This window comes from Aythya fuligula, chromosome 1 (assembly GCF_009819795.1).
Source record: "Aythya fuligula isolate bAytFul2 chromosome 1, bAytFul2.pri, whole genome shotgun sequence".
NCBI classification, from domain to species: domain Eukaryota; kingdom Metazoa; phylum Chordata; class Aves; order Anseriformes; family Anatidae; genus Aythya; species Aythya fuligula.
Window position 1 is genome coordinate 175,192,817 of NC_045559.1, and position 14,466 is coordinate 175,207,282.

The 14,466-nt window shown below is 34.8% G+C and overlaps 1 protein-coding gene across 1 annotated transcript in view; it reads left to right on the forward strand.

Annotated features, from left to right (window-relative positions):
* The window catches only part of NAA16 (N-alpha-acetyltransferase 16, NatA auxiliary subunit), a 62,382-nt gene extending 49,956 nt beyond the window's left edge, over positions 1–12,426 (forward strand). Inside the window, exons 10-20 of the mRNA XM_032196484.1 lie at positions 1,431–1,503; positions 1,734–1,903; positions 2,282–2,434; positions 3,368–3,496; positions 4,044–4,257; positions 6,006–6,199; positions 6,927–7,035; positions 7,573–7,671; positions 8,709–8,852; positions 11,432–11,529; positions 11,787–12,426. Coding sequence (XP_032052375.1) covers positions 1,431–1,503; positions 1,734–1,903; positions 2,282–2,434; positions 3,368–3,496; positions 4,044–4,257; positions 6,006–6,199; positions 6,927–7,035; positions 7,573–7,671; positions 8,709–8,852; positions 11,432–11,529; positions 11,787–11,987 — 1,584 coding nt within the window. The 3' untranslated portion in view covers positions 11,988–12,426. The remainder of the gene's footprint in view (positions 1–1,430; positions 1,504–1,733; positions 1,904–2,281; positions 2,435–3,367; positions 3,497–4,043; positions 4,258–6,005; positions 6,200–6,926; positions 7,036–7,572; positions 7,672–8,708; positions 8,853–11,431; positions 11,530–11,786) is intronic.
* Positions 12,427–14,466: the final 2,040 nt, after the last annotated feature.

A 14,466-nucleotide genomic window follows, 5' to 3' on the forward strand; every position in this document is an offset into this window, starting at 1 on the left:
ATTGCACTGATGTAGTAGTACCCTTCAAATTGAAAACTTTGTTTTTCTAAAACTGTGTTGGGTTTACACGGCAAGGTTTTGGTAGCAGGGTGCTACAGGGGTGGCCTCTGTCAGCAGAGCCCAGCAGCTGCCCCGTGTCAGGTCAGAGCCAGCTCCAGGCAGCTCACCCACCGCTGGCCAGAGCTGAGCCAGGGAGCGATGTTGGTTGGGCCTCTGGGAGAGCAGATGGAAGAAAGGGGGGAAAAAAAAATGCTGGGCAACAGCAGCTGGAAGAGAGGAGTGAGAAGCAGCCCTGCAGACCCCAAGGTCAGTGCAGCAGGAGGGCAGGAGTTACTCCAGGCACTGGAGCAGCAGTTCCCTTGCGGCCTGTGGAGAGGCCCCTGGTGGAGCAGGCTGTCCCCCTGCAGCACATGGGTCCCACATGGAGCAGATCTCCACACTGCAGCCCATGGAGCAGGTGGATGTGCCCTGGAGGAGGTTTCTACAATCTCCAGGTTTCACCAGATTGGTTAATGTAGCTATTATTCTGCTGTGCTTACAGCCAGATGATCTCATTTTTCAGGACCATTTAGCATTTTGGATATATATACACTGGTCACGTTTCTCTCTGGTACTACTTTTGTTTCCATAAGAGGCTGGTTCTTTGTTAGATATGGCAGGCACATTTACAGTGTAACTATAAAACAGGTTGAAAGTTTTATAAAATGCTTAAAAAGTAATTTATGGCACTTGTAAGACATGAACCTGGTATTGGAATAGATCACTGCCATGAGAAGCACAGGTACTAACATTTGTGTATATTGTAAATGTCAAACTTTGGTAGTGTGAGCCCAGAACTGTATCAGTGAATTTTGAGTCTTCAGCCATAGAAGGGGCAATGATACAGTTGACAAGTCATGAATTCAGAAAATGTTAGCCTTAATCAATGTATAGATTGTATATAAAAGGATGTACTCTGTGTGCTAGGCCACAATGCCTTCTTAACAACAAAATAAGTAAATAAATTCTTTAGTAGTAGAAAAAAGAAAAAGTCTCCTCTGTATCTTCATTGTGTCTTCATCATGCCCAGTCTTTTCTAAAGCAACTTGTTTCAGTTGTCTCAATTCGGATACTTGAAAACGAATACCTTAATTAAAAAAAATAATAATAATCAAAAATATAACTTCTGAAGGATAGTAATCAAATATACTTGATTACTTTCCACTGTAAGCTGCTGAAGATTACACCTGCTTCCTGTAGTATCACCAGTTATAACTAATGATCAAAAGTAGCCTTGGAAAGGCAAAGTAAGCCATATGAGGATACCTACAATATTTTTCCAATTAATTATTTTAGTATAGCTTCTCAAATTTTGCTCAATATTTTTCAGTGTGTTAATTAATTTATCCACAACAGTTAAACGAAATTGAAGTTGATATTTTTGTGTGCAGGTGTCTACAATCCAAGAACTTGTTACTGGTTATGAAACCTCTTTGAAAACTTGTGACCTTTTTGGCCCATGTGGTAAGTTTCTTTGGATTTGTATTAATTACAGTGTAATTACTAATACTTTTTATGACAGTTACAAAGAACCATTGAAGTGCTGATACTTTTTTGCAAGAAAATAGTTGTAGTACCTTTTTGTAAACTAGACCATTATAGAAAATACTTGATGAATCTTTTGTGCTTTGTTTTTCGTGTTTATTTTCGAAGTGCAGTTACTGTTTACTGTAACTCTTTCTGTTTTGTTCCAGAAAATGGAGAGAAAGAGCCCCCGACGACGCTACTCTGGGTTCGGTATTTCCTGGCACAGCACTTTGACAAACTTGGCCAATGTTCTTTGGCCTTGGATTACATCAATGCAGCAATTGCAAGCACTCCAACATTAATAGAACTGTTCTATTTAAAAGCAAAAATTTACAAGGTAAAAAGTGAACTTGGACATGTGGAGAACGTAGTTCAAAAACAGAATGCCCCATGAAACTGTTGTGAACGTGTGGATAGTAATGCAGTTTGCAATATTAATGGGTATTGATTTTCATGCATTTTTCTTTTTGTGCACTGTTCTGTCAGTAAGAAAATCAAAACCTTTTTATTTTGTTACTTTTTTGAACCAAGTCACAACTTAAAACAAATTGTTCTAAAAGAATATACTGTGGAGGGTGGAGGGGGCCAAACAATAATATTTTTTCTTTATTATTTCTGAGGGAGAAATGCCTGTAATTATAGATTTGAAGAATTGGTCAAAATCAAGTTTATTCTGAAAGCTGATTTAATTTCTCAACTACTTTCTCCCTAACAGCATGTAGGTAACCTGAAAGAAGCTGCAAAATGGATGGATGAAGCACAATCTTTGGATACTGCAGACAGATTTATCAATTCAAAATGTGCTAAATACATGCTGCGAGCAAATATGGTGAAGGATGCAGAGGAGATGTGTTCTAAATTCACGAGGGTAGGTCTATTGCTGTAATGAAGAGAGGTTTAGTTAGCCTCTGGCATCTCAAGTTTCACTGTTTCTTAAACAATTTTTGACCAAAATCAGAAATTTATCTTGAAATAGTCTATTTTTAAGATAATGATCAAAATAACTTGGTGATAAATAACTATGTAAATACTAAAAATTTACCTGGTAAATACTGAAAAAACAGTCAAACATACTTTTCCAAAGATACTTGTATTTTTGTAGTGACATACTTCTGAGTACCTCTCTGCAAACACATCTGATTGATAACTTGTTTGCAAAACCTGCATTTGTCAGTAATGAGATCTGAGTTAATTGCACAGGAATGTGCAAGCTACTATGTTATGATTTAGCATCATCATAAGTGTAACTAGTACTTAAGCATTTTCTTAAAGCTAGTACTACAGATGAAAATTTTATAAAGCCAATCCCATCCCTGAAAGGCAGGGTAAGCTCTATAAATTCTGTTATCTTTTTAATATTGATCTAGATTATTGAAATTGTTTAAAAAAAAATAAATAAATCCTGTGGTTCTTTTTTTTCTTGAAAAAGTATGAAATCTGAATCCAACTTCCTTTTATTTTAGATTAACTAGTTCTAAAAAAATAATAATATTTTTATGTGATAAAGCAGTAAGTATATGGCTGGAATTTTGTAGGTGCTGTGTATATAAGCATAAGTTAATTTCAAAGATGTTGAGACACTAATGTTTTTCAGATAATTTTTAGAAAATCATTTAAAGTTATCCCTTTATATCTTGGGAAGCGTTAGGGTATTAAAAGTAGTACTATCAGTTGCTGTGAGGTTATATCAATTTATATGACATTCCAAGTAGTCTCCTACTGACAGGATGAAACTAGTAGCCATGTTTGAAAAAAGCTGGGAAACTATAATGGCAAAAAGTGATAATGACACTTATTTCAGGAAGGGACTTCTGCTATGGAAAACCTAAACGAGATGCAGTGTATGTGGTTCCAGACTGAATGTGCTGCAGCTTATCAAAGGCTAGGGAAGTATGGTGATGCCTTGAAAAAATGTCACGAAGTAGAAAGGGTAAGTAGGTACAAACAGTCAATTTCTCTCCTGATGTTTCTCATACAGTAATGAAAGATATTTGCTGATGCAAACAGCATGAGCTTCTTTGCATAGAAAGCTTCTAAATTTTTTAAATGGGTTAATTCTTGAAGATTCATTGTAATAGCTAGAGATGACATTTGTTATCCATTATGTGCAAAACTATTATTATTTGAAGCGAAAAGGATTCAATATAATATTTCATGTCTCTTATCTGCAGCTATTTCTACATTAACTTTATGATGTCTTTGGTGAATTGTTTTTAATAAAAGCAATCACATTTCAGTTGGCTTTTAAAGAGTGCCTAAACCTTTGACTAGTATTATTGTTTTTCACAAACAAAATGGGATTTTCCTGGGTGTGTTTTTCCTTCTGACAGCTACTCTTGAACAATCAGTATGGGAAGAATAGTTTTATACTTGCTGAATATTACCTGTAAATAATATCAGATATAAATTATCTCCATCTATTTAAAAGGGTAAATCAAGGAAATGCCTAAGACTTTCTCTTTTTTTCCTCCTTGAAGCATTTTTTTGAGATAACAGATGATCAATTTGACTTCCACACATACTGCATGAGAAAGATGACTCTTCGTGCCTATGTAGACCTTTTGAGATTAGAAGATGTGCTCAGGAAACATGCCTTCTACTTCAAGGCTGCTCGATCAGCAATTGAAATCTACTTGAAGCTTCATGATAATCCTCTTACCAATGAAAGCAAAGAACAAGAAGTGAATTCAGGTACCTAGACCATAATGGAGACTCATGTGTATGACAAGTAAAAGCTTTTAAGCTAAGTAAGCTACGTACTATAGAATTAACGATTTGTAACATACATTCTGTTTTTGTTTATAATTTGATCGGTAACTGAAAAGAGATCATAGGTAACATCCTATAGCTTTCCCTCTGTTCTTTGCTCTCATCGTATTTTAAAAACAGGATGCGAATGAACCTAGTTATAGTTGGAGTACTTGAGGAGGAGCTGTATTTCAGAATCAGAAGAGGAAAAATCAAATTGAATTCACCCATTTATCCATTTAAACAAGTTGTGTTTTTTTTTCTTAAGAGAATAGTTGCTTCTCCTTTTGTGGAATCACAGCTCCTGTCAGCACTGCGGTGATTGTTGACAAAAGGATGAAATTAATGCCTGGCTTTTTGTAAAGGGAGAGAGACTTGACATGGAACAAAAATGTTGAGCTAAACCAAAAATGCCACTTCATGTTGCTAGTACTGTTTTACCTTTTATTGAGGTGAATGAGGTCTTCCCCCCATCTGTTTGTTTATGATGCACATATAGAAGGAGGCACATTTCACAGCATAGTTCAACTTGCATCCTTTTTCTCTCCAGTTTTTATTTTGTCCTGTATGTAATGTAAAACAGGTGTGTGACAGAGGACCTTGACAGCAATATGTAACAAATTAAAGTGAGGAAGACTAAGTCATATAGTTCATTTGCCTGCTGTGAATATGAATTCAGTAAGCTTATGCACAGGGCAAGACAGCATTGCATGAATGGGGGGAAAAAGAACATTTGTTTTTCCTTGCTTCCCAGTCTCAACTTTGACTGTAGAGCCTTGGAAGAGGTTTTGATAGTCACAAAAAGGATGTGTTAGTCCTTCGGAAGCTTCTTTTTCTTTTTTTTACATATTATTTGCATAAATCCTGTTCTCTGAAACATGACAGAAGTGGACCAAGTAGAGATTACAGTACATTCCCAGCTAAAGCAGGAAAGGAAAAAAAAAAAGGCAGGAAAGAAAAAAAGGAGTGAATGGGAAAGGTTGAAGACTTCCCACTTCTGTAGAAAACCATGGTTTTTTCTGTATTCTGCTTTTCACACAACTGTTAAATTTTCTAGGCTTATCTAAAAGTTAATGTAGTCTACAAATATGAACACAGCCAGCAGAATAAACTCTCATAAGATGGTATTATTAATACATACTAGAATATTTCATCTCCCAACCCCAAACAATACCCGTTTTTGCTTGCATCCATTTAGCTTGGCATTTGCAGAAAATCAGAGGTATTATCATGACAGTACGTGGGTCAGACACTTGAATGAATGATAATAGGCTTGTTTTAAGTTGGAGTATAAATCAGTCAGGATGTCTTTAGTATTAGAAGCTGAGCTGCAGTCAACACATAGGCTTAGTATTGCCCTTGAAAATCCATTTTTCTAAGGCAAAATCTGTCACATGGATTTAACAACTTCATGTACTTAATATTTCAAGTAGCTGAGGTTTCTGTAACAGCTATGAAAGAAAATATGCAAGAACAAGTGTCGTGCTGTAATCCAGTGGTAAAAATGGACTTTATCACTATATATAGTGATAATAATGTGCTGGCAAGAGCTGGTATTTCTGGAACTTACTGTAAAAGTACATCACTTCGACATGGTTGGAAGAGCATAATGGAGTGCCTCAGTGTTGTTTGAGACAAACAGGTTTTCTAGTTAAAAAGTTAAAATAAGTTACCTGTTACTTAATCTATAGAAAATCTCTCAGCCAAAGAATTGAAGAAAATGCTTAGCAAGCAGAGAAGAGCACAGAAGAAAGCAAAACTTGAAGAGGAAAGAAAACATGCAGAAAGAGAGCGACAACAAAAGAATCAAAAGAAAAAGCGAGATGAAGAGGAGGAGGAAACTAGTGGACCCAGGGAAGAACTAGTTCCTGAAAAACTGGAAAGGGTTAGCATGGTCTCTACATTAAATTCATGTCATTGTCATAAAAATCTCCTAATACGGGATTATTATGAGGTTCTTCTAAAATAATCCATCAGTTTATATAAAACCATTTTTGCATGCAAAGACACCTTTTTTTGTAGTCTACCTCTACTTATACTGAAGAGAAGTCATATTTTTTTTTTACTCTAATAATTTGAAGTTCTGTATTAATATTCTGAATTTATTTAAATTTTGGTTGTTCCAATGGTAGGCCATCTTTCGTTAAGATAGATACTAAACAGAAAGATGGTTCTCGCCCAATGTACTGTGTTGATCTTCATACAGTGAATAGAGAAAAATTAACAGAAATATGATTGCTATCCAGAAAATATAAAGACAGACAGTATTTCTCTAAGTACAAAGAACTTCCCCTTATCAGAGTAACTTCAGAAGTTGTCTAAAGTGTTCATATTTACTTTTTAAATGCTAACTTACAGCATGACTATGCTACATGAGCAGTGCCACGGTTAGCAGTGATGTTGCCTTTGTCAATATGAAATCATGAGAACACACTTTTAAACCTTACCGTTCAAATAAAAATGTTACAGGTCAGTTTAATTCGGATAGCTATCTACAGTTCACTGTTGACCTCTGATAATTTACATGGTATGAATAACAATTATTGGTGGGTTTTATCAGACGTTTGTTTCAAGTTTTAACTTTTGTGTGTTTTTTCTTTTTTTTTTAACAGGTAGAAAATCCATTAGAAGAAGCCATTAAGTTCCTTATACCACTTAAGAATCTTATCGGAGATAACATAGACACGCATTTATTAGCATTTGAAATATACTTTAGAAAAGGTAAAGTATGGCTTGGTTTTATTTTTGCTTTGCAAACTTTTAATTCTTCACTGTGGCCTATACTATCTGATTATAGTTGAAAACTGTCTGAAATAACGATTTCTTTAACTGACTAAAGCAGGAGCTTACTTGATATCCAAGAAATCACAGGACAAAGAATTTTTGTTCAGCAACCCATCAAAAAAAAAAAAAAAGGTCAGAGCAGAATAAGCTTTAGCATATGCTAATGAATGCTGTAGAAAGATATTTGTAGTGTGATTGATAATTACCTAGGGTAACGCAAATCCAGACAGTGAAATTATCTATGTTGTTTTGTCAGTTTGAGCTATAGACATTCCTATATTCTTAACTAATTTGGGTATGAAAAGTAAATCTTCCTGAATTCTTTGTAGGCCTCAATGTTTGTACTTTTGTAATGTACTTTTGTACATTTTGTAATGTGTGTACTAGATTTGCTAAATAAAACAGTAGTTGATGCAGAACTTTCTAATTTTTTGTATTCCTAATCTCAATGTTTTTGTTTTTCTCTTCCCACAGGAAAATTTCTGTTAATGTTACAGTCTGTCAAAAGAGCTTTTGCTATCAACAGTAATAACCCATGGCTACATGAGTGCTTGATTAAATTCTCTAAAGCTGGTATGTGTGTAGGAAGTACGTACGTATGCATGTATAAGGATACAGGAAGTAATGTGGACAAAAACTTGTTTTTATAATGTATAAATATACTCCTGAAACACAAAATTTAACAAAGACAAAAAAAAAAAAAAGCAGTTTGTTTTTTTTTTTTTTAGGTAACACCTAGGAAAGCACAGATTGTGCTATGTAAGGCAGCATGTATGTACTATGTACTCTTTCCTCCATTAATCCACTAGGTGGACCCTGCAAGTCACTCTCTGTTTTAAGAAAACAAATGGCAAATAGGGGAGAAATATTCTGACCAAAGCCAAATACGCATTATGAGTGTTAGGCAGCATTATTGTATTAGGCAGCAGCAAGTAGACATGGCAGAGAGCCCATATGAATGATTCATCTAGAAACATATCTATAATGTTTTTATAGAGCTGAAAATGAAATCGAGTAAATGTTTCTGCATTTTAAGTGCAATTAAGTTGACTTAAAAGTCTGTTAAAAAATGGCATGTTAAAAAAAGCTACAAAGAGTAGAAAGTAAACAAAGACACTAGAACTGATAATTACCTAAATGTATATCCTGTTTGCTCTGAAGATGTACTACCAAGTCCGGTGCTTTATTTTGTCATATGAATCTGTTTTTCAGCTGAAATATACAGTCTTAAATTTCTTAGGCTGATAGCAGAAATTATGCATACGACAGTGTATTGATTGCGTATTTCTTGTTGGCTTCATTCCCAATTAAGTGATTTAAACTAAAATAACTGTAGAAAGCATATGCTACTAGTCAATGTGTATGTTTGCAAAATGAACACTTTTCAAAATTATAATCAGAATCTGACAGATTTGTTTTGTGAATACTAAAGCTTGTGCTAACTTGTAATACTGTTGAACTAGAATTTGTTTGTGTACAAATTTGCAAAGAAAAAAAAAGCAAACAGGGATTTAAACAGTGATGTTTGCGTTTTCACATTGTTTTCTGCAGTTATTTAAAAGTTGTTTTTTTTTTTTTTTCCATATCTCTCTTACCCTTTCTCTTTCCAGTATCTGACCATAGTAACCTCCCAGAAATTGTGAGCAAGGTCCTAACTCAAGAAATGCAGAAAATCTTTGTTAATAAAAATTTGGAAAGTTTTAATGAAGAGTTTCTCAAACACAATGCTACCTCCATTCAGCACCAGCTGTCAGGTTTGTTTAACTTCTTAATGTTTTCGAAAATGAGTTGACTTCAGTGATTCAAATCAAGAACATTTTTCTGCATTAACCATAAATTGGAATGAACCAGGAGCTTACTGTATGTTTCCTTTTTTCCTCTGCCTTCTTTGACTGTTTTAAACAAAAAAAAAAAAAACATCAAGTCATTCACTTCATAAGATGCATGATGAACCTGCTCCTTACCTCTAGAAAGTGTAATTAAGCTACCAAACCACCATAGGTATTCAAGTGTGGAAGCACTGTCATCCCTCCTGTTTCAGCTTCTAGTGTTGAAATAATTAGAAAATATAAAACAGCAATGTTTATCTCATGTAATAATAATCAATCCTATATATTAGAAACAATGTTTTTCCCCCTCTGGTTTCTAATTAATTGGGATGTATCTCACACATTCTCACAGCTTTGTCAAGTAGCAACAGCGTGAAGAAAATATGATGACAACCTTGTTCCTTTTGTTTTTCTGCTCTGTAGGCAACAATGAAAATGTGCACATATGTCACTTTCATACTATTTGCATAGAAAAAGTATGAGTAACTGCTGGAGCTAAGTGGAAGGAAGTTGAAATTGAAATTTTTCACTTCTCCTGAGTCCAGAAAGTTGTGGAATAAAAATCAATCAGGCGCTTAAAGTGCTTAGAACAGTACTGATCTCACTTAGTAAAAATCTCACTGTAAAAATTACCCAGGCTCTGTCAGGAATCCCTAGAGAATGTTAGCTCCAGAGGATGGGTCGTCTTGCTTAAAGGAAGGTCAGGCAAGTTACCCCAAACCTGAAGTCCATTAAAAGAGCTCTGTTTCAGGACAGTGACTTGAAAGAAATACTTGCACCCTTTCCTGTGAGGAAGTTCAAGATTTGGGAAATCAAGTTGCAGTTTTTCAGCAGGTGTTTGCTACAGGTTCTTACAGATGTGTTCTTGTGCTCTTGTTACCTTGTTAGGCATCTATCTGGGTATTTTCCAGGTTCTGCTTTCTTGTTCTCCATTATTATGGGAATAATACGGTCACTTTGTCCTAACAATCGTACAAGCCGAGACTATAACACCCAGACACTTCATGTCTGTAGTGTCTTTGAGAAGAAAGCAAGCTAGATCATTGGTTGTGGCACCCATCTTAGAGAGGTGTCAGGGACCCCTTTGAAGGTGAAATCGATAGATATTCAGCAGAGGTGAGGGACTCAAGTGTGTAAAAGCCCCTTTATATCCTTAGAGTCCATTGATCACTGTGATTCAACAGTGCATCAGTTTACAGGCAGCAACAAAATTGGGACGAGGATTAAAAGTGAGCTCTGGAAGGAAATAAAATCCTTTGTAGTTTTAGGACTTTGTCTATGTGTCAGTCTTTATGTTGACACAAGTTTAAAATGGTTGATTCATCTGGTGCATAACTTAAAACTTATTTAACTGGCATCTCTAATCCAAGTTTGAAAACACAAAGTTCCAAAGTCTGAGTTTCCAAATGAGTTTTCTTAGCTAAAATAGTTTCTAGTAATAATATCATAGGCAGAATTTTAAACACTTTTCAACTTCTAAACCATAAACTCCCTGACTTGAAACAAATGTAACCAGGTTAAATTTAATGTTTCTTGACAGTGATAACTCAAACCCAAATATATGGTCTGGTAATTTGTTTTCTGAACCATTTTGGGTACAGAAAGCTGTTAAGAGCTATGGAACTTCTTTTAATTAGGAAAGCAAATTTAATGATTGGGAAATAAGTTGAACAAGAAGAGGCGATACATTTAGAATGTGGGTTTTCAACTTTTCTATTGAAGTGATTTCTTAAGACTTCTGTTCCTTGTAGTAGATTAGATGTGAGATGTGTCTGTACTCTGCATTTTGAAAAAGAAAAGTCCGTTTACTGCCCACATTTTCATCAAACGAAGAGTTTATATTATGCCGATACAGAGCAACATGGTATCTTGCAGAGATGCCCAGACCAGTTTTGTTAAAATGTTTGTGGTCCAATAAACTGCATGGTTACATTAATACAACATCTTCTCACCAAGGTTATCTAGCCCAAGCAAAGTACTAAACATGTACTTTGTCATGTACAAAGTGCATACAATTTTTAATCATGTACAGAGTGAAGTAGCTCTGCTTTGGATTGCTCTCTGCCATACAAACAGAGTTTTATGGCGTTCTTCTAGAATGTGTTCCAAAATTGTTTGGTAACTGGATTGGTCTGTTAATTCATTTATCTCCAGTACTTTTTCAAGAAGTATTAATCAGAGTATCTCTGAGGAAACATCTCTTACTCACTGTTATGTTTATAGTATGGATTTCATTTAGCCTGCTGATTTGAAGAGCTTAGTCATGATCATTAATGCATTTCATTTTTGGAGAAGCAATCCATGTTACTCAGTCCCCGTGTTCCTAATGAACTTCAAAATAGCTTTAGTTTCATTGGTTTTTAGTTATTTATAATGAAGGAAAATATGATTTAAAATTAAGCCCTAATTCGCATTAAATGTTTTGGATCCCATATGTCTGCCTATGCAGTATTGCATTTAGGAATGATATTACCTAAATGTGTGTTTTTTTTCCTTGTGCTAAGGTGCAAAAATGATGTATTTCCTGGACAAATCAAGACAAGAAAAAGCTATTGCTGTGGCTACCAGGTTGGATAAAAATATGAGAGACAAAAATGTGAAGGTAAAAGATACAGTATTTAGAGACAAAAATATATGGGGTCTTAAATAATGTATAGTTATCATGTATGTTATCACACAGTTTTATATTCCATGATAAACATTAAAAAGAATGTTGTTTTTAAACTTGTTTTGAAGTAATTATATCTGAATACCAACAGAGCACCTGTTTGTTCAGATTAGTATTGTTTAACAGCACACCCTTTTAGTAATAAAACAACTGTAAATCCCACTTACTAACTGTTAATTTTCTTTCTGTAGACGTTAACAAAGGTTTTCGAGGCACTGCTTGATGGCAGTTTTGGAAGCTGCCACACTCAATGTGAAGAATATCAAGCAGCATGTCATAAACTGTTTCCTTTTACATCTGCCTTTATGCCTGCCACAAATGAGGACGATAGCAGCATTGCATCTGTGAATCATACAGCCATTAACCATGATTTACTGTCTAATGAAATATGAAGTAGCGTGTGCAAGCCCACGTGTGTGTCTAGCTACCTACACACACACAAAACTCTGACTGTCGTTACATGCTGGCTGGATGTGGATCAGGGTTACTTTTCCAGGTTGTATTTTAATATCTTTAACAGGTATAAAATGAAATATTTGGATAGTTAAATGAAATGGATTATACTATTAGTTATTTTTTTCTCCCAACAAAAACTGCCAATATTTATGTAAACATTATCCTTAATCACCATTTTTCATGTTTATACTTGTACAGTTTTAAGTCTTTTAATAATCCATCAGCCCTCCCTCACAAAAAATTATGGATGTTGAAGATTGCTTTCACATAAGTGTCATTACATATGCATATAAATGTGATCATATCTTGTTAATAAATTCTTTTGAGCATTTTTAGCAGATTAAGACAGAAGTGCTGCTTGAATTGCCCTCTTCATCTTTTACAGTTTTTCTTTTTTTTCTTTTTTTTTCTTTTTTTATTATTTTATCTTTGGTCATCTTGATTTCTTTTGAAGCACAGTGAACATTGGCGGTTTGCATGTTTTTGTAAGGTGTGTGTCTTATGGAACCAGTGTTGATGAATTTGAAGATTAGGTTTGTGTAAAAACTAAGGGTTTATTTTTTTTTTGAAAACGGTATTCTATCTACCTTGTGTTCCATAACTATCATTTTCTTAAGTTTATGGTCGGTTTAATGTTTTATGTTCCAGTATTCTCAAGCAATTCCCTGAAAATACAACGAATCTGATACTGTTGTCTGTCCATTTTACTCTTCTTTCTCTCTTCTGGTTTCTCTCCCCCTCTGTTCACTTACTGTCACTTAAATTTAAAAAAAAAAAAAAAAAATGCTGCTCCAAATTTGGGCAAATGCGTAAGGTACAGGAATGGAGGATATAGTTGTTCTCTACATCATTAAACTCACTGCTAAGTTTACTGTGTTACCTCCATTAAAAGTCTTAGTTGTGGACTTATGGCCAATACTCCAGTACTTCTCATGCCTAAATACTATTGCTTTAGGAGCTGCAAAGCAAATAGTATCCGAGGAGTGTTTTATATTTTAAAACTATTTAAGGGAGCACAAAGAGGAAGACTACAAATCACAATGAACCTTTTTCTTACTCTGTATTCTGGTGCAGTAAATATTAAATATACAACACATGAAAATGGAAGTTTGACTCTAATATACGTATTTAAAGCATAATGCTGGACAAAATGGCTACATACGACAGCTTTACATTCTATAAGAACTGCTATCAAAACATTACTATACTGTGGCTTGTACAGGAAATCCATTTTCTGGAAAACTGTAATGGAATCATTCGATCGGTTTTGTTTTTATTTCACTGCAATGTAAATAATTTCAGTAATATTAACTAGCCCCTCTAAGGCAAATATACATTCATGAAGAGGGGATTTTATTAAGACAAATAAACTGTTCTAATTAAAATTCTCCTTTGTGTGTCATCTGTTTAGATTCAAAATTGTTGAATGGAAAACTCACTGTAAAATATTGCCAACATATGTTATGCTGTAATAAATTATTTTGTACACATTTGCCTTTGGTTTGGAATTTTTGTGTTTATAGACATCAAACTGCAGTCCATTCCACATTCATTAGGTTTTTCATTTCACTTGCAGCAGTTAATGTGCTGAAGACAGTGATTATTTTTTAAGGTATGTTTCTTTATAGTAATATATTACTCTTAGAAATGTGGCAGGATGTTTTTATCTCAGGTACTCACTATGCTGTTTGATGATGAACAGCTTCCTCAGAGATGCCTCAGATAGGGAAAGATAACTGACCATAATGGAATTGTTTTGGCTCATTTGTACCCTAGAAGTGTATTATTAGCCTGCATAAGGTAAATAAGTTAATTGGTACGGTCTTTCTATGTCTTTCAGCAATGACACCTAAGGTGCTAGAGATTTATTTCAGATCTTCAGAAGAGGGATGCAGCACTATAGATGGAATGGTAAGACTTCCACCAGTCCTCTGGTATTTGGTGAACTGTATGCTTCAAATCAGACTGGAGCAAAAATACCTGGGGTATCTTTTTAGCATTCTATTATTTGAGGAAGTAGATTTATAGTTTTGACTTCTGGACTTATAGAATTGTAGAAGCACTTCTGAGAACTCTATTTTAAGAGATATTGATTCTTCTGTCACCCAATGTGTGGCTTATTTTTCCCTTGAAACTGGTAGGGGTGTAAGCTGCTGAGTTTGCTTCAGGGCTGTCATCACAGGTGTAAGCTGCTTGGGATAACAAATGTTTGGCAATCCTATAAACCATCGCAAAGAAAGGGTAAGGTAGTCTGGGAAAAATAATACACATAAGGGTGAACAACAGGTGCCAAGAAAAGGGTTTTTTCTTTTAAATATTGTGAGATTTGCTGTCTCTTCAGTAGGTATGAATTGGAAAAAGCACCAAGCTTAACAAGCCTGTGAAGTCTTACAAGAGGAAATGTGCTGTAATATA